Genomic DNA, 25,642 nt, shown 5'->3' on the forward strand with positions numbered 1-25,642 from the left:
AAGTTTAACTCATATTTATTGCAATGTGCGGCCTGGGTATAAGTACACTTGATAAAGTAAAACAAAACACTTGCATGTTCTAGTGATTACAGTGTATGATGGACAACAGCTTTAAATTCTAGTCAGACTCAAGGGAAAATATATATTTTTAAAGGGATCGGATACATTTAATAGCCTATTTTATCAGATTTATGTCTGAGGACAAGTGGGCCTCACATCAAAATATTTCAGGAGATTGAAAATGCTTAATTTACAAAGATTTTCAGGGGATTGAAAAGAATCGTGTTTAACTCACATTTTTAACTCACAGATTTCAACAAGTCTCTGCTCATGTGCATTCTTGGTTCCGAAGTAATCTGTGATGTTTCCTTAATCCCGTTTAAATGTTTACAGTTTCGCTTCATATTGATTGTTTTGATATGGCACAGTAATATGTCAGACCAATGAAATTGACGTTGTCGAAAAAACAACAAAGGGAGAGCACTCTTAAGAACTAGTGACGCGTTAGTGTTCTTAATGACAAAAAGGCTAGAAATTCACGCAAATAGTGATTTTTTAATGGGGGCGTTTTCGTTCTTTTGGCAAGTATTTGACTTTTCGGTATTTAATCATAAATTTGTTTGCCTGTAACAAGGACCGGCGATATCAGAAACTTCGCCGGACCGTAAAGAATTTTGCCAGACAAGACTGGCGGTCCGGCCTTTTCAGGAAGCCTGCAAGAATATAACCCCTGCGAAATGTTGTTCTGCAGTTCACGAATAATTCGTGAACAGTTCATGAACTGTTCGTGAACTGAGTTCATGAATTGTTCACGAATAGTTCGTGAACAGAAAATGAGCCACGTCTGTGAAAAGTTCTTGAAATTTTAGTTCACGAACTATTCATGAACACTAATGGCATGAAGTGTTCATGAAATATTCTTGAAACCTAATGGCATGAAGTGTTCATGAACTATTCTTGAACCATTATGGCATGAAATGTTCATGAACTATTCATGAACATCAATGGCATGAAGTGTTCTTGAACAGTTCATGAACAACACAATTCTTGAAAAATTCTTCAGGGTTTTGCTGTTCACGAACAGTTCATGAACATTTTCCTTCTATTTTTCAATGGCTCATTTTCTGTTCACGAACTGTAAGTGAATAGTTCATGAACCATAGTTCTTCAAGAGTTCATGAACTGAGGTGGCATGAAGTGTTCATGAACTATTCATGAACAAGAATTTGTCAATTTATGCAAAGGTTATCATAAGTGTTACTAAAGCTCAACAAACAGGTCAGGGTAAGAAGAAACAAGTCTTGTATAAGCACTTAACATATTGATAGCAACATATAACAATAATTTAAATATAGCACTAATAACTGAGATACACGTGGTTTGATAATACTCTTTAAATTTCATAATACAACTTTGCACTATATGTTCATGAATAATTCATGTATTGAAAAGATTATGAATAGTCTCATTTTCAGTTCAAGAATCATTTACTAATCAATGGTTTCCCTGAAATGGTTACACTTACAGTGCCAAAGAACTTGAAATGGAACCAATGGCTGATCAGTTCAGCCGGTAATTTATTAAAGACTTACATTTTCAAATATAACATAAACCATGTGCCTTCCGTTTCAACTTCCTGTGCACACAATATTCTTTCTTTGTAAAAACAGCAATGCAATGTACATTGAGTTCTTGATATCATCTTAAACTGTTCTTGAAATAAGATGTCCTTAAAACGTTCTTAAACTTGTCTTTTAAGTCTTCCAAGAACAATGACAGATCCTTTTAAGAACATATTGGATTCTTAAAAAGTCCATCATACGTTCAAAAACATTGTGTAGACCGTTTTAAAAAACATCAGAAGGAAACATGTTGTTCAAAAAAGTTCTTAAAGTGTTCAAGAATAGTTTAAGAATAATTCAAGAACAGGAAGGTCCTTAAAAAGTTATTGAAGTGTTCCTGAAGGCAGTTCTTGAACAGTTCTTGTAAAAATGTTCTTAAAATTCTCTAGAACAGGTCAAAAACTCTAACTTACAGTGGTGAAAGTACTATGCATATTCATACTAACTTCACAGGTTTTACAAATCTACAAGATTTGTATGCTAGACATTTCAATATTACTTTCAAAAATATGTATGAAATATCTAGCACAAAGGAATTCATGAATTATTCATGATGGATCCTTAAAGTCTGTTCCAGAAAAGTCATTAGAAATACTTGTGCATGAAATGTTCATCACTAAGTATTTATGGTTAGATGAAGAACTGTTCATGAACTTTGAAATGTTCAACAATAATTCATAAACAGTTCATGAACATGTCTTAAGCACAGTTCATGTCCAAAAGTTCATTAACCAAGCTCAGGAACTTTTTCAGAACCGTTCATGAACAGTTCTTGATTGGCTTGAAGTGTTCATGAAATCATGAACAACATTTCGCCGGGGAATTTTGATGTTTTGCAATTGAAGCCCCAGGCGGTGAGATATTATGTCTAAGCACCTCTCAAACAAAGTCTTAATAATTTTTTTTGAAAATACTGCTGCTGCTGTTAGTTGAATACTGCTTTCCATTTATTTAAAATCTATGAAATTAATAGGGGTAAAAAGACAGGGCCTATGATTGTTTGTATACATTAGATTTGGATTAAGATTCTCTTGAATATTATAAAAATTGGATTCATGTCTGCAAACGAATGGCTTGAAGTTATTTTCAATTAGAAAATGTTAAAGTTGCAGCTCCAATGTCACTTTGCATGTCCTCCGGGATTGAGTCATATAATGATGTTGTCTGCAGTATATAACTGCCCTCGATCATTACTTGCCTGAATGAATCCAGATCATCTAATAATAGGACACATTTCCATGTAGATGCACTTATAGCTGGGCTCAAACAAACAGGAATACATAGTATGTGCACTTTTTGGTCTTTGTTTGACATTTCATGTTGGGGAAATACAGTTATTTGCTTTGAGATTACTAACTCTAGTTATTGATTGCACTTGTTTAGTTTTTACTTTTCGCAATTTCTTTCTATTCTTATCAAAATAAGATTTTTTATTGCAGCCGCAAAACTTGGCAGACGTTCTCGAAAGATGCGTGACCTGATAAGAAGCATCGAAGACAAGCAGACTGAACAGGCCTTGCATGGCCTACTGAGCCTGAACTCCGACAATGAGTACCGCACATTGATAGACGGGCTGGACAAAGACGAGGTGAACCTGAACAGGCAGGAGATCAACCATCTCTCAGTGGCCGCCCTGCAGCTGTTACTGAAGCAGCGCGCAGAGTGCGGGCCAAACTACCCGCGTCAAAGGGCACACAACTCCTGCACGCCCCCACAGCACAACAGTCCCCGGTCTGACACTCCCCCACCCGCTCACATTAATCTTTCTTGCAGCACCGAAAACGAAAGACCTCTGGATCTTTCAGACGAGTCCAGCCTGTCGAGTAGTCATGACCAGCAGCTTTCTGCTATGCGTGCAAGCTCCTTGCCATTGAACCTGATGACCACAGCTTCCCGGGCCCAGATGATGGGCTCCATATTGAATATGCAGTCTCAATTGCCATTCCATTTACCCCACTCCCCTCTTGCCATTAAGACCGAGGACAGACACCTAGAAGAGAGGAGGTCTCCGTACCTGCCGATGTTCGATTCAGCGCTGATGGGTTCTCCCCATAACCATCCAGCTGGTCTGACCCCTCAGAGCATAGCAGCACAGCAGTTTGCGGTTCATCAGCAAATGGCGGCTGCTCGACAGTTTATTGCCCAGCATCAACTTGCAGTCAGCAGCGCTAGTCTTGATCTGAGAATGGCAGCTTCCACAGCAAGTCGAGGAATGGAAAGTCGTAGTTATTACAATGAAGATGAAGAGGGTGAGGAGGAATATAGCATGGGTTCAGATCCCTCAAGCAATAGCACTTCAAAGTCTGTGATCAGCCAACAGTCTAGTCTATTAGATCTTAGAAAGGTTGTTAAAGAGGAGGAAAGCATAAAGCACAGTCGCAGCCCTATCAAGAAGCGACCGTACGTTCCATCGGACAAAGATGTGGACCCTGAGGTTGTGTATAAACATTCCCACTTGAGCACAGACAGTTCGTCATCTTCCATCAGAAGCTATACCCCTGATAGGAGGTCCTCTTCAACAGAGCAGTCCCCGCTGGCTGCCCCCTACCCCGCCCACCTGGTGCCATTGTCATCCTCTTACAACGTAGCCCAGCCATTGCACATCGACACATCCGCTCATCTTCACATCGACATGCGTGGCCCAAGGCCATCTTCACCCAGATCTTACCATGAGCCCACTTCTCCAGCAAACTTTCATAGAGTCATCTCCCCTGAACTGCGACCGAGTCGAGAAAAGCTGCCCTCAAATTCCGATCACCACACGGCGGTTGTGGCGCCTATTGTCCAAAGTCGATACAGCTCACACATGAATAGAGAGGATGAAATGCGACTCACTGTTTCATTGCTTACTGTAAAAATCCATGAGTCTTTCTTCCAGACATTCACGTTTCTGAAGTCGCGTCTAGACGAGATGCACTTTAAACTGCGCAACTACCATGGTGGGGAATCCATGGACAGTATTATCAACCGCCTGCTGGCTACCCACCATGACAAATCCAACAGATTCCAGGTAGGTTTTGATTGTAGTAATTTTTCCTGTTACAAACCGAGTTTCATACTTACAGTAATCATTATAGTTTTTAATGCAAGAATACAAATTCAAATAATCCCATACATTTTTCAAATGTTTGTTAAAGCCCCTTTGAACCGTGGTTGCACTCGGACTCCACTTTACAGTCTTTACAGCTATTTGTTATATAGCTGTTCCAATTTGTGCACATCTTATTTTGTTATTTAGATATTCATTATCTGTGAAGTACTTAACGATGATATATCTGCCAAGAGAATAATGAACTTTATTGCAGTCTAGACTTAACTAACAAATGTCTATATTATACAAATCTCTAATAAGCAGGTTAAAAATGTGCTTCAAGATGTGTCTACTGAATAATGTAATTGTTACACTTTCCCAAAAACTCAATCCCCACAAGGGTTTCAAAGTAAAATTTCAGATGTTAGTATGTCTAGACTTACTGTATTTTTGTTGTTATTCAAGCTCCATTTAGTTGTCTCCTCAAGTATATTGAATGATATCAATACACTTGATAATTATCTGCCTTAATACCTGGGAAATATGGCTTCAAAAAAAACGATCCATGGTGTTTTTTGCATCTTGTTTCAACCATTAGTTAATCTCATGGAACCTCATATAGAACATAACTGTGTGATTCTTATACATGGACTTCTTCACATAAAATTATTGTCATATTTTTTAAAGTTCAAGAGAGAAAATCAGAATAATATATATTGTATTAAGTCTCTCTGTCAGTTAGTCTGTCCTTAGACACAAACTTGTCCATAGGCATTCTCTTACACTTATCAGTGTGAAACATTTCAACTTGCAGGAATTGTTCCTTATGACATGAAGTAGTGCACTTGTTATTTGTTTGTCCTACAAAAAATTACAAATGTGTGACTCTTTTTCAACTCAGACTTTCTATACCATAATGATTACAATTGAACTATAAGCAGATTATTTAACATCCTGTAACAAAATTAAGGGGGAAATACTGGAATCTTCATGGACATCTTTCCATGTGCCTGCCTGTCTGTCCATTTACGCAAACTTTTCCCAAGTCGTTCTCCGTCACTTTTCAACATACATAACATTTACACTTGCAGGCTTTCTTCACTATGATATCGGTGAATGTGCATTTTGTTTAAATCATATTTGATTAAAGATGTCAATTTTTAGGAGGGTTCAGTGTCACTATTGTGAACAATTCTTGTTTCACTCAATCACTGGTCCATTCAGAGATATAACTTATAAACATCTCAACGATGTGACCATTTTTAAATTTACACAAATGAGGGCACTTTTGTGTTTTCCAAAATAATGATAGACATTTAACAAGATTTCCATTTTTATGCCCCCTGATCGAATGACTGGGAGCATATTGTTTTTGGCCTGTCTGTCTTTCATTCTGTCCCAAAACTTTAACCTTGGTTAAAGTTTTGCGATAACTTTTGCTATATTGAAGATAGCAACTTGATATTCCGCATGCATGTGTATCTCATGAAGCTGCACATTTTGAGTGGTGAAAGGTCAAGGTCATTCTTCAAGGTCAAAAGTCAAAAAATACAATCCAAGGGAAGTAATAAGCTTTAAAAGGGAGATAATTTCTAAACCTGCCAAATGATATATTGAAATATTATTTCAAAGCGGCGCAATAGGGGGCATTGTGTTTCTGACAAACACATCTCTTGTTGTTTATGATGAAACATAAATAATGCTTAATTTTAAATATATGTCCTTTTCATGGGCATTATTATGCATGTTTATGTTTATGTTGTAAATTTGCCAATCTGGGAAAAGATCTCATATAGATGTCAGTTTCAACAAAATGTTTAAGGTCACATTGTGAGAACAATAAAATAATAAATTTATGATAATAGGGGAATAACTTCCAGGCAAATTTGTGAATGCTCATCAATCTGACATTTCGCACACACAGATGTGCAGTTTTGAGTGTTTTTCTAGTCCATGCAATTTTTGTAGATTGTCATACAGGAAATCTACTATTAAACATAAGTGCTTGTCTAGACATATATAGCACTGTCCTTGGAGGAGATTATGTGATGAACACTATATTTGCATGAACATTGTATAGTGGTTTTTAACGCTTTCCCACTTAGATACGTTACATTTTCACACATTTGTAGTCCCTTAGAAATTATATTTAATTTAAAACCTTTCTTACTAGATTCAAGTTTTGAAGACTTCATCTCCATACCTTAGATACTGACAAGCAGCAAACAGCATAAAACCTGAACATTTGTAGCTATGTCTTGTTTTATTCAATCAATGTTTTAGAGTATCACATATTTTACCTAGTGTGCATAAATGAACTTGTAGTAATATTTGTAATTACCATGTATAACTTTGAATCTTCAAGAATGAAAACACTGAAAATTGAACAAAAGTAGAAGACATTTTCAACAGCTGAAGAAAAGACAAAAAGAAAAAAATATGTGTCTATTATTGTAACGTTGTTGATGGAGAACAGGATGACATAAACATAGACAAAGTCCAGTTCTGATTTCTTTTCGTTTTATTTCTGCTTATTAAGACAACACAACGTTTTCAAATGTCCGAACAATATTCTGAACTACAAGTTACATATGGCGCTACGGCACTGGCCGCCCCGCGAAAACAACAAATTGTATACGTTCTATCCGGCTGTTGGCGTGAGACTTCTCTAACTAATAGAGATATAAAAAAACAAAACCTTTGATTGTTACGTGTACAATTCTGATTGGTCATTGGTGTTCATCTCTGAACGTGCTAATTGTTGATTGGCTGAATCGCTAAATTTACTGATTCAATCATGCAGGAAACGTGTAGACAACATTAAGTACATTCGACCCATGTTATAGATGACTGCCCTAGATTATAATGCTTGAGGCATCCACATTGCACTTGCCAGTTGGACAGACATGATAGATTGTCGGACTTGATTATAATGCACTACTGCAATTGACATGACGCCTGGACGATGATTGCTCTGCCCACTTAATCACGTGGCTCAGCGAGTAGAAAACCTAGACAAGCTAACACCAAAATGGCTTCTTTGCCTATAGACTGCATATAGATTTACGCGATTTTCCGGATGATTTTTATGGACTTTTGGGCACCATATGACACTTGTAAAAGGGGTTTTGTGTCTTGTAGTTATTCTGCAAATGCAAAAATATACGTCTATAGAGAACATCAGCTATTTATAACGGGTTTCTCGGTACATGAAACACGCTCTCATACGCTTGCGCCCTTACCGAAATCGAACCTGTTACTACCTGTAATGGTGTATAAGCAATAAATTAACACTTCTTCACCGATATTTACCCGTGTTATTTACGAAAATATTAAATAAACATCCCCCCCCCAATGAATATCAAACATTGGTTATGAGACATTTATCAATCACTATAATTGAAAGTGCAAGACAACGCAATCAGTTTGGTCATAGTCTGATATAAAGTAGCGTTGTATGAAGGGCTATTCAGTAAAGCTACCAGTATCAGACGCTCGCGCAGGTACCGACTTCCCACAAGTTAACGCATTTATTGGTTATATCAGTAATAATAACTGTTATACAATGGCATTTATCAATACGTTTTTATTTAAATAGAAACATAAAATCTTTTCCACTTGTTTCTGACACTCAAAAAACTCGATTTATAACGGGGATTTCGTTAAGTTACGCATAGTGGGTATCAATATTCTCTATTATTCTACATGCACATGTGATATAATTCATACCTAATAATGCTTAGTTATTACTTACATGACATTCCCAGTTTTTGGAATAAATTTATGTTCCAGAAGGGTGATCTCGGTAATTCTACACATTGAAGCTTCCACTCGCTCTTGTAAAGACCGCATTTCCGTGTTGGAAATGGTATATATTTAATTAATGTAACTTATCTTTCTGGAGTTACATTAACCCTATTTACACCGTTTTTGCCATATTTCATTTCCGTTTTTTTTCAAACAAAATAAACGAAACTCGTTAAAAAAAAGAGAATTAGGCATTCGATCTCCAAGTGTTGATTAAAAGCGTTCATTGGTGACACCGCATGTCTGCACATGTGTAAATACCGTTATTAAGATAACATATGACGTGCCACCTTCAAATAACATGTATAATGGCAATAAAGTGCATTACTATCAGAGTAATAAAACACAGCATGAATAAGGCTTCATGCTGGGTTTTATTTCTCTTAAAGTAATGCAGATGAACATTGCTTCTAATAATCACATAGTAACTGATAAAACTATTTAAAAAAACATGAACTATAATGTGATGATCAGATAGAAAACATAAACTATTTAAATCTGATAGTTTATTCGATAAAAATATATTTAAATTGTCTTTGACAGTGTTGACGTTCAGTTGTTCGTAGGGACGACCGCATGCATTTATACATCTCTTACACTTCTCAAGATCTCTTTTCGTCTTTGGAAACGATAAAAATTCAATGCCACCAACTAATCTTTCAGGATATCGATTGTCCGAGTTACATAATCCCCATTGAAACCGTTTAACCATTTTTATGTCCCCCACTATAGTTGTGGGGGATATATTGTTTTTGCCCTGTCTTGGTTTGTCTGTTGGTCTGTTGCTTGGTTGGTTGGTTGGTTTGCGCCAACTTTAACATTTTGCAATAACTTTTGCTATTTTGAAGATAGCAACTTCATATTTGGCATGCATGTGTATCTCATGAAGCTGCACATTTTGAGTGGTGAAAGGTCAAGGTCATCCTTCAAGGTCAGAGGTCAAATATATGTGGCCAAAATCGCTCATTTTATAAATACTTTTGCAATATTGAAGATAGCAACTTGATATTTGGCATGCATGTGTATCTCATGGAGCTGCAAATTTTGAGTGGTGAAAGGTCAAGGTCAAGGTCATCCTTCATGGTCAGAGGTCAAATATATGTGGCCCAAATCGCTTATTTTATGAAAACTTTTGCAATATTGAAGATAGCAACTTGATATTTGGCATGCATGTGTATCTCATGGAGCTGCACATTTTGAGTGGTGAAAGGTCAAGGTCAAGGTCATTCTTCAAGGTCAGAGGTCAAATATATGTGGCCCAAATCGCTCATTTTATGAATACTTTTGCAATATTGAAGATAGCAACTCGATATTTGGCATGCATGTGTATCTCATGGAGCTGCACATTTTGAGTGGTGAAAGGTCAAGGTCATCCTTCAAGGTCAAATATATGGGTCAAAATTGCTCATGTAATGTCACTTCCGCAATATTGAAGCTAGCAATTTTATATTTGAAATGCGTGTTTATCTCAAGGAGCTGCACATTTTGAGTGGTGAAGGGTCAAGGTCATCCTTCAAGGTCAAACGTCATATAGGGGGACATTGTGTTTCACAAACACATCTTGTTAATCTACGTTTTTTAAAGAGGAAAACAAAAGAAACTCGTTGAAATAAAAGTGAACCTAGACATAGCTTGTCTAGGAAATGGCGGACAGTTCGTTGCTAACTAACGCGCCCGATTAATCGATCGCTGATGTGTAGATCAATTCTTAGATAAGGATTTGATTTACAGGCGGCGACATGTCAATTATTCTTACCGCTATCACATATTGTATCTGTTTTGACTTTCTCTGACCATTCAAGTTACTGATCTAGAACATTTTAACATATTCTTAAGAAACATTTTGATCAAAATTCTATTATTTATAAACTTAACAATTATATTCTTTATAATTAAACATATATAAATATTTTCCCAAATTCAAGTATTCTATTATTAGTAATTTTCAATGAAAGAGTTATTAATAATTTCCAATTTATATAATTGTAATATTCATCAATAATATTCATTACGTTACATTATGCCCTTGTTTTTTTATTGAATTTGTTTTACAATTGTTTCATAAATAATAACGTTTATTTACCAAGCAACCTTTGCATCAATTTGTTGAAGATGCTTTATCTATCAACAAATGCATGGCAAGAGCTATTTAGATTGTTATTAAGGTGTGCTATGTGTTATTGACTTTACTGTGACATTCTTATGTCTAGACTGCAGTTTCAAAGCCATAACTTTACCCAGAGTGCTCTATTTCCTCATACTGGTGCAACTGAATCTGTCTGGCCTGTTTACTCTGCTTGATGGAAATGGTCTTAAGGGAAAAGGGCTTTAATCATAATTATACATCAGACAGACATTTCCAGACAAAAATGTGGCACAATTGGCTTCTATTTTCTGACCATCTTAACTAGAACAGAACGGGCGCATTTACTTTGTGGGTATGCTCTGTCAGCTTAGTTTACTTAAGTGTAAGTTTTGTGATGTCTAAGCTCATTTTCACAACAGTATTGTAATATTCAAATACTATTGTGATATTATTGGGATAGTTTGTCTTAGTACTCTGCTGTTTCCTTGTTTGAGAAAAAAAACTTTTGAGTTTAATCTTTTAAATCCAAGCTTTGGATTGTTGACTATTAGTGATAGTTATCAATGTCATAATTTGTCCATTGCTTAATTTGATTCCATGCACTTTGTTGGCAAAAAAAAATATATTATAATTATGTGACTTATTTTTGCATCTCTTAATCAGAGTAGCTTATTTATGCTCTTAAGAAGGAACTATTATAAAAGCACCCAGAGTGAAGCCATTTTATTGTATTTGGCTTGGCATGAATCATGAGACCAAAAATGTTAATGACTTAGTACTAACAATCATACTTGGTTAGCGTGTTGCTTTGATATTAAATTGTTAAAACATCATTTTGAATGAAAAATCATCAAATTATAACGAAAAATTATAACGGGCCAGATCAACAACAAGTAGGTCAAGCAAGTTGTGTACCTTGTTATTTCTTAAAATTTGACCAAGCATTGCTTTATTGTCCCCTACCGGTTTTAACAGAGGAGACTTATGGTTTGCGCTCTGTCTTTCAGTCCGTCAGTCTGTCAGTCTGTCACACTTTTCTGGATCCTGCGATAACTTTAAAAGTTCTTCATATTTTCTAATGACACTTGAAACATGGATAGATGGCAATATGGAGAGTATGCACGTCATTTCATTTTGTTCCTACATCAAGAATTCTGGTTGCTATGGCAACAAATTAAAAAATTAAAAAATCTTACAATGGTGGAGCCAGTAGGGGACATATATTGCATGGCAATAGTCTTGTTATTTATTATTTGTCCACCCTTGCAGCGGCTGACGGTTCATAAAATTGTTAAATACGAACTATCTTGCTTTGTGATATGTTTGCTTACATTGTTCACTTACAGAAAAGAAAATTATATGTCTGCAGTTTTAAATTTTTCATCCAAATCAAATAATATTAAAATACAATTGTAAGGGATTAAACATCCAATCAGGAGTATTTCTTCTCCTTTCAGCTGAGTTACTGTGGCTTCACAAATAGGTCATAACTTTAATTTACCTGTTAAATAATGATGACTTTTAATGAATCCAGCAAGGAGGGTTGGGTACGTTCCACACCTGCGGTGTTACCAAAATCACATTCCAAACTTACACTTATGTTAATTGATTATAATAAATTTGTGTATATTGCAGGGTTTGGACGGTCGGCCGCTGAAGACCGGGGAGGTGTGTTGGAATGCATTCCAGCGCCTCCTGAACCAGTCCATTCAGGACGTTATCAACTTTGCCAAGCGCATACCCGGCTTCACAAACCTTGACCAGGAGGACCAGATCAGCCTCATTAAAGGAGGCTGCTTTGAGGTAAACTACTCAACCTTATAAAGGGTGGCTGTTTTGAGGTAAACTTATCAGCCTCACTAAGGGTGACTGCTTTGAGATAAACTTATCAGCCTCATCAAGGGTGGCTGCTTTGAGGTAAACTTATCAGCCTCATTAAGGGTGGCTGCTTTGAGGTAAACTAATCAGCCTCATCAAGGGTGGCAGCTTTGAGGTAAACTTATCAGCCTTATCAAGGGTGGCTGCTTTGAGGTAAACTTATCAGCCTCATTAAGGGTGGCTGCTTTTAGGTAGACTAATCAGCCTCATCAAGGGTGGCTGCTTTGAGGTAAACTTATCAGCCTTATCAAGGGTGGCTGCTTTGAGGTAAACTAATCAGCCTCATCAAGGGTGGCTGCTTTGAGGTAAACTAATCAGCCTCATCAAGGGTGGCTGCTTTGAGGTAAACTAATCAGCATCATCAAGGGTGGCTGCTTTGAGGTAAACTTATCAGCCTCATCAAGGGTGGCTGCTTTGAGGTAAACTTATCAGCATCATGTACTTCACAAACAAGTTTTTACGAAGTTTTCAGACTATTTGCAAAGTCAAATTTCTCATATAATTGAATCTATGTAAAATTTTCATTATGAATTGTGAATATGAAAATCAGTATAACCATTATTGGAGTATGGAATCATATATTTACTCAATATATTTTCAAGAATGATTTTGTAGACACAATATATCTATTGTTTATGACAGCTGTGCGATCGTTTGCATGGTTGTTTTGTGTAAAAATTATGCAACTACAACCTTATTGCACTGAATAAGCCTCCATTTCCACAACTGTTTAATTGTGTAACATATGATGTATGCTGCCTCTGAAGTAGGTATGAATATATTGGCGTTTTATTATCATCGTTCGTTTTCATTTATATTTTATTGTCATTCAGGGCACTGATAAATGTTTCATACGATTAAATTTTTCCAAATAATCGGGATTCATACCTTCACATCTTTTTTCATTATGATAAGAAGGCATAATGACAGAACCAAAGCAGTTCTTACACAACCATGATTACTTTATTTTGCTGTTGACAAAGACACGATTTTGCTGTATTTTAAACAGGATTTGATTTTGGTTTCTGGTCTGCTGTATTTATGGCCTAGTGCATTGTTTTTTTCTACCCTATGCATAGATAGCTTTTGTACTTTAGTGAACATCAATGACAACACGGTATCCATCAAGATGTGTTAACTCTGGCAACTACACAGTATCCACGTCAATGCTATCATCTCTGATCAATCTTAGTACCACAACCATGGTCTTTTCAAAGGGAAAGTACAGATATCTATGTAAACTACTTCTTTTTAATGCTACTTAAGTAACTTGAAACAAAAAGTTCTTCAAAAAAATATAAAAAAAATCTTGAATGCTCATGAATCAGTCACATTTACCATGACCTCTACCTAGTTTTGTGTCCAGGTTATTTGCTCTTATGCAAGAGTGCTTTTTGAAGTAGTACTGTTAATGAGGTTATCTAAATGGTGTAACAACAGTGTAACATGTACTTTTGTGACCTTGTATCATCAATCAAAGCCCTTAATTGCATGTTAAGCATTTATCATATGTACTCTTAAACTTTGATATAAACGTTCAGCCTTTATTCATTTTTTATGAACAGTCAGGAGGAAGTTAAGTAATTAAATGCACAGCACTTTTGTAAAAACTGGGCTTTATGCTTAAGCTGAAAGAAGTGTCTTCCCTGAAAAGCCTGTGCAGTTCCCACAGGCTCATCTCAAAAGAAAAAACGAGAGCGCCGATGGCGTTAAAAGCATAGGTGCAAGATACAGGGAAGAATGGCGTCACGTGGTATAATGTAGTTCGATATCGCCATCCGCGAATTTCTCAAATCAATAATTTCAAACAATTACCGACTATTTAAATAGATAATCTTTCCATTTACATCAGTGTTTGAAACGCTTATGAAAAATAATTACCCAAGCCTTTCAAAATTTAAGCACGGACAGATCTGTATGGAACTATTGTTTTCACAAATGAAAATAGACGCTACCCTATTGTCTGCGTCAAGAATTTGTCGTAAAACTTGTGGTAAGCGTTAGATGCAGACGTGCACAACAGATTGAGTTCTGAATACAGATTTCTGGATGCAGATTTTTATAGAAACTCCTCACAGCAGTTACTTCCCTTGCTTCGCCCGGTCAGTAACTTCTAGTATAAGGGAGGCCACTGCGTAGGAGATTGAGATTTATAATGCAGATAGAATTGTTTTACGAACGAAATTTGTTTTAGGTTATAAGAAGATTTTTTGACATAAAACGGTCTTAGAAAAATTCACTAAAAACGGTGTCAGCAATATTCTTGGAAGAAAACGTTAGAAAAACGTTTCCCAAAAAAAATTGTAAGAATGACCATATACTAAATTAAATAGATATTTCGTCTGATTTTTGATCAGGTAAGGCTTCATAAAGGGCAACCGATTGATGTGGATTTTCGAAATGTGGTATATACCATAAGCATAAGCACCTATGCTAATAATTCAATTAACAGTATAATAACCTGGATTCTGATTCTAAACTATCTGAACCTTCACTGACAATTGGCAGATTCTGACCAAGATTTAGGAAAATGTGGTTGGAAACAATTTTCTAGTATCCATTGACCTTTGGTGAATTGCCAAATGCAGGAGTAATTGTTGCAAACTATTAGAAGCTTTGCTGGGGAAGTGGACAGAAGTGAAGCATAATTGTCACTTCTGTCTGGCTAAGTGAAAGACAGCCAGAGCCTCTCCCACTTGTGTACTTTCAATATCTAGTTTCGTGACCTTGTTACCAAATGTTGCTGTGGTCTCTTAAAGGTAAAGCATTTTTGTAACACTTCATGTGTATTTCTTTATAATAGAAAAAAAATAAAACAATTTTAAAAGTGTAAGTTAGTTGCGGGGACTTGAACAGAAACATGTTGCTCCTGTATTGTTGAATTATTGCAGACGAGATTCAGTTGGGACACTCTTCAAAAACATGTAAATGTGTCATGTGCTAAGAAGTTGACATTTATTATGGAAGCTAGTTTTGATGCTGCTGCGGAACACGTGGAGAGATGGTAGAGTTTTCAAAGAAAAGTGCATGTGGACTGGCTTTGATATTCAGAATGCTTCAATTGCTGGGTGTTACCCTGTTGTATGAGCTCATTTTCACAAACAATAGTTTCATCTTTGCACTCAGCTTTTCCTTGAAACTGCTGACCTGTCATGATGTTTTATAGGGGCAGTTTCATCAAGTGAATTTGGGTTTTCCTTAAGTTGCATATGCAAATGGGCAAAAGTATGTACTTTCAGTTTACTTAAGCATGAATAATCGAGCAGCATGAATAATACCTGGTGTATCAAAATCCGTACATTAACATCTCATGTGAAAGCTTGTTGAGAAGTTATTCTAAGTTAAGTACCAATTGTGTTAAGATTTGTCTTGCATTGATACTCCAGATTTCTCAAGATGTGTCACGTGTTCTGAGTAAAAAAGACACCGAGATATGTTGATTAGGAAGCAATTGAAGCTGGGTGCTGCATCATTCAATGATAATAGATAAGAGGCGTTTGCAGTGTTCAGGCATTGTGATGAATTGGCACTTCAATGCTTCCCATGGTGGATTGGCAGCCATCTTGACTTACTTAAATACAAGAGGAGAAAAATCTACATAAAATAAACCCATTTTATAAATAGCTTCTCTGTAAAAAAAGTTCTTCACTGTAAAATACATGTAAATGTCATGACGTGTCAGTTTGAATTTGAATGGTGAGTCATTGTGACTGGACAATGTGACTTATCAATGTGGAGAGTCAATAACCAGTCAATGTACTAAGTCAATGTGACCATTCACCGGCCAAACTGAATGTGACCGTACCGGCCAGTGTGACAATACGGTGATTCAATGCTACTTGTCAATAGGACTATCCAATGTGACTAGCCAATGTTGTGAGTCAAGGTATCCTAATATTGTTACCATTTAATGTGAACCTAAATTATGACTTGGAACCAGCCAATATGACCATCCAATGTGACCAGTTTATCTGACTATTCAATAGTCACTCCTTTGACCTTCTCAACAGGGTTAGATTGACAATTAGTTAAGTCATTAAGAAAGCTAAGGAGTGAATTGTTTGAATGACATTTCTTGTAATAACTTACTCAGCTATTGTCAATAATATAGGTGAAAGTGTGATCTTAGTAGGGCATGGTAACCCATCCCATCATCTATTGGCAGTGAATCCTTCAAATGAAGCCTTCTTCCAATAACAACACTTTGCAGGTCAAGATTATCATCACTTTACCAGCATATGGCACACTCAAATAGGGGAAAACACAGATATGGAGATAGTCACAGCATTTGCTCAGAATCTATGTAATGTAAAAACTGTTGCCTTGTTTCTTTATATTTTGCCAGATATAAACTACGCCTAAAATAATTAATCAATTTTATTTATTTTTTAATGGAGACTTTTAATTAGCTTAGAAAATTGGGACAAACACTAATGGCAAGTATGCACTCACCTCATTCGTGTTAATCCGTTAAGCACAGCGCACAATTTCAGATAATTAAATTCTTTTATCATGTATTGTAAGGACAAAACCTGTATAAAAAATATTGAGGCCAAAATAGATAGTGCAACCTACATGTATATGTAAACCAAAATTAACCTAACACAACATGCTTAATGTAACTTGCTGATGTGTGTGTTTTTTAAGGGCAATTTTCCGATAATTGTCTGCAAATTTCTACAGTAAGTTAGACACATTCATTAAAAAAAAGTTCTAGTACATGAAGGCCAATAGTAATGTTTTTGTGAAAAATTGGAAGAATAAAAAGGACACTGTTCATGCAGCGATCAGTTGAGACCAGGGTTAACAGACCAAGGTATATTTAGGTACTCGCAAAAGATTTTTCAATACTTGCTTAGTAAGTAATGCAGCATTAGTTCTTAGTTCATAATTGTATCACTTACATTAAAGCCAACACAAGCATTTTGTACATACAGGAACTGTACAATTTTATGCACATTTTATTGGGTGAAACAATCCACAAGATAGATGTCAATATTTGTTTGAAAATAGCATAATGATAAATATTTAAAAAGAACTTTATGTGCAGGAATGTTTTTTATATTCTGTTAGAGGCTTATAACTTATCCTAGAAATCTAAACAAGAAATATCTTTTTTAAAAGATATACGGCATTGATTGTGGTCGGTGTTTATTTATAATCAAGCGTTATTTCTATGAGATCAAAAATAGCAAATGACGTTTTTTCTGTGCAGTTCTTAGCTGCATTACACGCCAATTATGTGGTGTTGCGCCAGATTTCATGACTTATTTCGCTTTATTAGATATTATTACTCAGATATCTATATTTACAGAATAGAAAAATACAAGTAGCATGAAAATAAATGAAAGCATATAGGTCAGCTGGCAACACTCGATTTTCATCTTATTTGATTCCATTATTAATAGTATTGTGAATCCTTGTGCTCATGCTTAATAAACTGGTCTAAATAGATAAAGATTTCTAATTAAATTAATTAAAATTGGTCCTTTTCATGCAATTGTTGAAAACACATTAAAAATCTATGATTGACATACCATAATAATATCACAGAATATCTTATTTAGTATCTTTCTGATAAAAATAAACTTCAAGTGCACATAGTTTACGCGATAGCGTTTATATTACAATTTCAGTAACTGACCGCAAACTGACCTTGATACCTTGTGTGGTGGAATGCAATGCATTAAAGTGAGGTAACAATTCCACTGCTGGAACGAGGGCTTGTTTAAAGCTTTAAACATTTAAGTGTTAAACGGTCAATTTCGAAAACACTTTTTAATATTTTCGTTAAAGCGTATATCAGGTTTCTGAACAACAATACTTATTTGATCTAAAATTTATGAGTGCACAGAATGCAATTTTGTAGTAATTACCAAATATGATAACATAGCCTTTAAGTACCAACGCTCTGGCACAGACATTTTTCTAAATATAAAGGGGCACACACTCTGTATTGATGTCGAGAATTGAGTGTGAAACTGCTCTATCTCTCAAACCTTATCATTAGAGAAAAAATTGTTTCATGCTGAATACGCAGTTAACATCGTTGCTAAACAAACTGTAGTATCCCTTTTCATACCCTATACTTCCCAAAAATAGAAAGTCAATGGAATAACATATTAATGTTATTGTGAAATCTGTTTGTAGATTGCACGTTTTCTACCCTTCTCAAAAAAGTGTGTGAAATGTACGTTTTACGTACGTTTTGCGTGCGTTAAACGTGGCGGTATTGGCACTGCGTTTTTTGTGCGCTTTTTCTTACCGAGTGAGTTTTTAACAAAAACAAACAAACAAGAAAATTGTGGATAAATGTGCGCTTTATGTGCGTTAAACGTGTGCTTTTTATAAGTGTGTTCAATGTGCGCTTTTATGTGCGTTAAATGTGCGTTAAACGTGCGCTTTTTATATAAGTGCATTTTTGACTACCATTTATGTGTGTAAAATGTGCGCTTTTAAGTGCGTTAAATGTGCGCTTTTTGTGAGTTAAATGTGCGCTTTTTTTATTTAAAAAGCGCACATTTAACTCACCAAAAGCGCAGTTATAACCCACATAAAAGCGCACATGTGTGTTAAAGTGCGCTTTTATGTGCGTTAAATGTGCGTTAAACGTGCGCTTTTTATAAGTGCGTTTTTGACTGCCATTTATGTGTGTAAAATGTGCGCTTTTAAGTGCGTTAAATGTGCGCTTTTTGTGAGTTAAATGTGCGCTTTTTTATTTAAAAAGCGCACATTTAACTCACGAAAAACGCAGTTATAGCCCACATAAAAGCGCATATGTGTGTTAAATGTGCGCTTTTATGTGCGTTAAATGTGCGCTTTTTAAATAAAAAAGCGCACATTTAACTCACAAAAAGCGCACCGTTAAGCGCAGTTATAACCCACACAAAACGCACAATTAATGCACATGAATGGCAGCAAAAAACGCACTCACAAAAAGCACACATGTGCGTTAAAGGTGCATCTTTTGCCTTAACAGTTGATTCAATTATATGCTGTTAAAAGTTTTTTTTAATTCAGATATGCAATAAAAACCAATATTAATATAAACATATATATTTGTGTATTTTAATAATTACAAGATAATTCAATTTTATACTTTAATGTACACCAACATTTTTTAACATACATGAGTAATTAAATATCAATGGCAATGATGAAATAAATATAAACATAATTTGATTATAAATAAACAAAAAATAATAGCATACTATAATAACATGTACAGTATATACACACGAACAGCTATATACATAAGAAAGATGCATATCAATCAAGGCCTTTCAGCATTTCTTTGAGGCAGCGGAGTGCAGCTCTCATCTTTCTCTCCAAGTCTGCCACCAGCCGGTCAAACTTCTTTGCAACTATTATACTGTCATGGCCTTTGCGCGATGCGTCTCGTGCATGATCTCATTTGATCAGGTCCTGAAAGATATTTTATAATGTAAGTGTTGAATATTGCTGTTATGGTAATCTTGTTGCTATAAAAATTATAAATTTAAATCAAAACTAGTTTGTTTGCTTGTTGTTTTTGGTTGTTTATTTTGCAATTTTAAACCCCTGATCACATGTGACTTAACGCTTTTCATAAATAAATACGTTTGATAGAAAATACTGTTCGAAAATGTACCAAGATACATGGTCTCATTTTGCTGTGTGGACTGGTCGGAAGTGTGACACCTTTAAAATGCAATAACCAGTACCCTGTATAGTTTTACCTCTAAACAAATCCAGCTTTTCTTGGTCAAGGAGAGGGCGGGGTTTTCCCACTCCTGTTCTCCTCATGTCGGCCAGCTTGTTCAGGGTAAAACCTGGTATTCAAGTCCATACAGCAGGTAGTCACTCTTTTGCTCCCTTTTTAGGCAGGCGATGCGATGATGCACATTCTTTCCATGGGGTTTAACCTTTTAATTTAAAAGTTCTCATTTAATATGGGGGAAAAATCTGTTCATTAATGACCAAAAATAGGTATAAATAACTTTAAGATGACAATAACCATAAAATACAGCCATAATAATTCAAATGGTGTTGTTTTTCTTTAAAATTGCATTACATTTACTCATCCATTTACATTTCCCAGTGACAATACATAAATATGATAATGATCATAATTAATTCAATAAACTAAATAAAAAAGGGATGCAGAATTGAAAATACGAACCTGTTACAACAGCCTGTTCTTCAGTATTCCAAAAAATACAGGCAGTTGTTGAACTAGACCATTATCACTTTATATGTCTTTAACCACCCACTTTTAATCTCCTTTATTGTTGATTCACACATTGTAGTAAATACACATTTTTTTCATCACACAATACTTCATGCTGAAAGTATTTCAAGACATTTTACACTAGAATAATAAGTCTTAATTCTAGCTTAAAGTCAGTTGCTGATGCTGCTTGTTTTCAAAAAATAACTTCCTATCTGTGGTTCTCAAATAGATGGTGCCTGAACAAATCCAAAGTATATCAACACCCCTTAGTTAGGCTTAGATGGAGGACTGATAGGGACTGGCTATTCTCTTATCTGATACCATGCTGTGTCGAAGCCAAAAATTGCATAATTTGAGAAATACTGATAAGGCAGTCATTTCAACACCAAAATATTTATTGAATAATACATAGCACCCTTAACACATTATATTTAATTGTAAATATTTAAATATAACATGCTGAATGGTTTTAGCAAATAATATTTATAGTATAAATGTTATTTTAATTGCCTTTTAAAATGTATGTTTATGGTCAATGTGGTAGACATTAATTGTATTAGGGTATAAATATCAGTATAAGAAAGTTCAAATTCTTATTTATGTTGAGGAAATATAATTGATACTATCAAGCCCACATAATACTTTTGACACTTTCAATATTTTTAATTAGTTACACACAGTCTGATTTAGGTGGAAATTTTTAGAAATGTTTGAGATTAAAAAGTAAGCAATAGTTATGCATTGAAATTGTATGATAAAGTATGTAAACATTAAACAGGTTAATATGGACAACCAGTAATTATTCAAACTGCCCCTTATATTATTACAGGTTACTGAGATATATGTCTATGTTTAATCATTTGATGTAAATAAATTGTTAGAGCCTGCAACAATTTTGTTTCTTGTTCAATTTCTGTACAACATTTGCTAATCGGTTGTTAAAGACGCACTTTTTAAGAAGTGTGTTAAACATGTGTCTTTTTAGATACATCCTTTTAAAACAGATCATATGATAAAAACGCACTTATGAAATAAAAGACTAACTTATGCTTAAAAAAGACGCACATCAAAATAGAAAAACGCACTTTTGTGAGAAAAAACCCACATCTGTAAACCTTAAAACACACTTCTTAGATAAAAGACGCACTTCCTAAATAAAAGACGCACTTCTTAGATAAAAAACACACATTTTGCTCACATCTACACTCAAAAGCGCACTTACAGATGAAGAAAACACACAAAAAACGCACTTCCTAAATAAAAGACGCACTTTTTAGATAAAAAACACACATTTTGCTCACATCTACACTCAAAAGCGCACTTACAGATGAAGAAAACACACAAATAACGCACTTTTTCACTAAAATAACGCATTTGAAAAGAAAAAACGCACAAAAAGCGCACTTAAATGCACTTTTGAACACTGAAAACGCACATATTAACAAAAAACACACAATTAACGCACTTTTAAGTGCGCTAAATGTGTGTTTTGGTAAAAAGTGCGTTTTTATTTGACAAGGGTACTGCGAAAAGTTTCAGGCCTACCGGCAGGAAATTTTATATTCCAATTGATTGGTCGCTTACAAAGTCAGGCTAAGGTGAAAAGCTGGGGTAGACAGCTGCGACGAAAAAAATGCAGTCCCTCTTAAATGTACATTGGCTCAATATAAATTGATAGTCAGTTATTGATTAACTCTCAATTTCAAGACAGTATCATACTATTAATTGTTTATGTTTTCCAAACAAAGTACAAACTCCTTCAAAATCTTAATAATACAATATACCCGGTAAGAATTAAGTGTCAAATGAATGTCACATATTATAATCAATTTTGCAAATATTCATTTTTGTTCTGTAGATTATTAAGTGTAATGAGGGAAGCCTTGTATTTGAAAGAGTTCATCTTTTTGTACTGCTAGATTATAAATTAAGTCAATTTCCAGCTTAATGATATATATTTTCCCTTAATGTTATAAAACCGTCTTTGATAATTAAGTCATGATTAATAACATTTCCTGGTATATTTAATAGGACCTTTTAACCGTTGGTATTAAATACAGAACATAATTTCACATACATTGACACTAACACCGTCAAGATATTCTACAGTGCAGAAATGTCAAATAATTAATTGTGAAAAAAAACACTTTTTTTATCAGCTTTACAAATTATGTAATTAAAATGTATATTTGCAATAAAAAAGACGCTTGCATTAAGAAAGGAGTTCTTCTTGAAAGCATTTCACTCCATTAAAACTGGTTTTATCAATACTCTTTTTATACAGAAGAAATTGCACAAAATAAAAATATTTGGAATGGTTGTTCATTTTGTAGTTGAATTATGCTGTCTTTTTTGTGATGGATTCAGTTAAGTATTCCTTTTTTGCACTTATTTGACAGATGTTTGGAGCGATTGCTCTCAAATGAGGACAGAATTATATCAAAGTAAAATATGAGAAAAACAGGAGCACATACAGGTTTCTCCAACATTTTTACTTTGAAGTTTGCAGATGCTGTTGATGTGTAATGCAGTTAGTTGTTTAAGATGAATAAATGAAGATATATTCAAAAATTAATGAATACATTTTTATTATGCCCCCGAAGGAGGGCATATAGTGATCGGACCGTCCGTCTGTCTGTCTTTCCGTCACACTTTGCATTTAGGTTTCGTATTTAGGTTTCGAAAAATGCTCATAACTTCTATGTCGCTACAGATAGCAACTTGATGTTTGGCATGCATGTTTATCTCATGGAGCTGCACATTTTGAGTGATAAAAGGTCATCCTTCAAGGTCAAAAGTCAAATATATGGCTTCAAAGCGGCGCAGAAGGGGGCATTGTGTTTCTGACAAACACAACTCTTGTTCAATTAGGAATTAAACAGCCAAAAGTCTATAGTTTGTATTAATGTACAGAATATTGTGTTTGCCTCACAGAGTATGTCTCGATTTTTTTTAACACTTATATGGATATTGACAATATTGCCAGTAAGAAGACAAAATACTGCAAAATGGTGCCCTGTTTGCCATTGTTCTTTTATTATTTACATATCCTCAAACAATATCTTTAGATTTCTTGTGAAACTTTGAACTCTTTTTGCTATATTTATTTGCAAGTAAAAGTAAAAGTATTGTCTTTTGACCACACATTCAATTATAATTTCAGGTTGCATGCGTGATTCACGCCCAGTTCATCGGTTTCGTATTTAGGTTTCGAAAAATGCTCATAACTTCTATGTCGCTACAGATAGCAACTTGATGTTTGGCATGCATGTTTATCTCATGGAGCTGCACATTTTGAGTGATAAAAGGTCATCCCTCAAGGTCAAAAGTCAAATATATGGCTTCAAAGCGGCGCAGAAGGGGGCATTGTGTTTCTGACAAACACAACTCTTGTTCAATTAGGAATTAAACAGCCAAAAGTCTATAGTTTGTATTAATGTACAGAATATTGTGTTTGCCTCACAGAGTATGTCTCGATTTTTTTTAACACTTATATGGATATTGACAATATTGCCAGTAAGAAGACAAAATACTGCAAAATGGTGCCCTGTTTGCCATTGTTCTTTTATTATTTACATATCCTCAAACAATATCTTTAGATTTCTTGTGAAACTTTGAACTCTTTTTGCTATATTTATTTGCAAGTAAAAGTAAAAGTATTGTCTTTTGACCACACATTCAATTATAATTTCAGGTTGCATGCGTGATTCACGCCCAGTTCATCGATGGGGACTCTAACACGATCTATCTTGAGGGTCTCAGTGCCCTCTGGCGGCGCGAGGACATGAAGCAGGGGTTTCCACTGGGCGAGCACTTCGTAGAGCTTATGTTCAACCTGTGCATACGCTTTAACACCTTCAAGCTGGGTGATGCAGAAAAAGCACTGTTCAGTGCCCTTGTACTCATCTCACCAGGTATTTTGAGAGGGCAGTTTTATAGAGATCCTGAGCTGGACAGGAAACAAGTGGATCTGAAATTTGAGCTGATGATCTTTATATTTTTATGCTTATAATTTCAGGTGATATCACTGCATGGTTTTGCTTATTTAAGATTTTTAATTTAATGTTTGATATGTGATGAGGAGACTAGTTTATATCCTATAGGAAAGTTCAGCATTTACTTAAGATTTATGCTAACTGTGACTGTGTTTTCTCTACAATTGTTGCTGTTAAGCTGAAATTGCCTTGACAATTTAAGTCATCCATTTATATAAAGTGGATATCGGTGCAAAAATGTCTCTTAATTCTACTAAAATATGATCTGTTTTGTCAGGTGTGTTTTCATAATGCATATCAGACTTTTCAGTTCTGCCACTTAATTTTTTAGCTCACCTTTGCATTTTTTAGCTCACCTTTGCATTTTTTAACTCACTTTTGCATTTATTAGCTCACCTTTGCATTTTTTAGCTCCACTTTGCATTTTTTAGCTCACTTTTGCATTTTTTAGCTCACCTTTGCATTTTTTAACTCACCTTTGCATTTTTTAGCTCACCTTTGCATTTTTTAGCTCACCTTTGCACAGGTTGCTCTGGTTGAGCATTTGAAATTGTTGTTTGTCCTTCTGTTGTTCCCCCGTCATGGGTGGTCTTTGCCTTGCTAACACTCTAGATGCCTCATTTATTGCCCAATCTTTACTGAACTTGGTCAGAACATTAGTCATTATTATATTTCAACCAAATTTCAAAATATGTTAGATGTGGTAAAAAATTAGGTCACTAGGTCAATGAAAGAAAAGGCTCTTGAACCTTAAATAAATGAAATATTGTATGAGTTCTGGGTATCATGATATAAAAAAAATTAGGTTACTAAGTCAATTGAAGAAAAGGCAGGTGGACACTTAAGAAAACACATTTATTGCCTAATCTTCATGAAACTCTGTTAGAACATTTGTCCTTATGATATCTCAACCGAATCGGAGACTGGGTCACGAGGGGTCAAAAACTGGGTCACAAGGTAAAATTCAAGAAAAGGCTTGTGAATGCTCTATAGGCCACAATTATTTTCCAA

The 25,642-nt window shown here is 35.1% G+C and overlaps 1 protein-coding gene and 1 long non-coding RNA gene across 3 annotated transcripts in view; one reads left to right on the forward strand and one right to left on the reverse strand.

The window, feature by feature from the left end:
• LOC127865679 (uncharacterized) overlaps positions 1–25,642 on the forward strand; it is a 459,001-nt gene that overhangs the window by 69,948 nt on the left and 363,411 nt on the right. For both annotated transcript variants that reach the window (XR_008042730.1, XM_052405603.1), the window contains exons 5-7: positions 3,062–4,632; positions 12,182–12,349; positions 24,331–24,550. Coding sequence is in view for 1 of the 2 variants with exons in the window: in XM_052405603.1 (XP_052261563.1) it covers positions 3,062–4,632; positions 12,182–12,349; positions 24,331–24,550 (1,959 nt within the window). In the remaining variant the exon portion in view is untranslated. The remainder of the gene's footprint in view (positions 1–3,061; positions 4,633–12,181; positions 12,350–24,330; positions 24,551–25,642) is intronic.
• LOC127865728 (uncharacterized) lies at positions 19,584–21,014 on the reverse strand. The gene is made up of 3 exons (XR_008042752.1): positions 20,586–21,014; positions 20,143–20,328; positions 19,584–19,849 (listed from the first exon to the last, which is right to left on the reverse strand). It is a non-coding gene; the product is annotated as an uncharacterized LOC127865728 (long non-coding RNA).

This window comes from Dreissena polymorpha, chromosome 2, assembly GCF_020536995.1.
Source record: "Dreissena polymorpha isolate Duluth1 chromosome 2, UMN_Dpol_1.0, whole genome shotgun sequence".
Lineage (NCBI taxonomy): Eukaryota > Metazoa > Mollusca > Bivalvia > Myida > Dreissenidae > Dreissena > Dreissena polymorpha.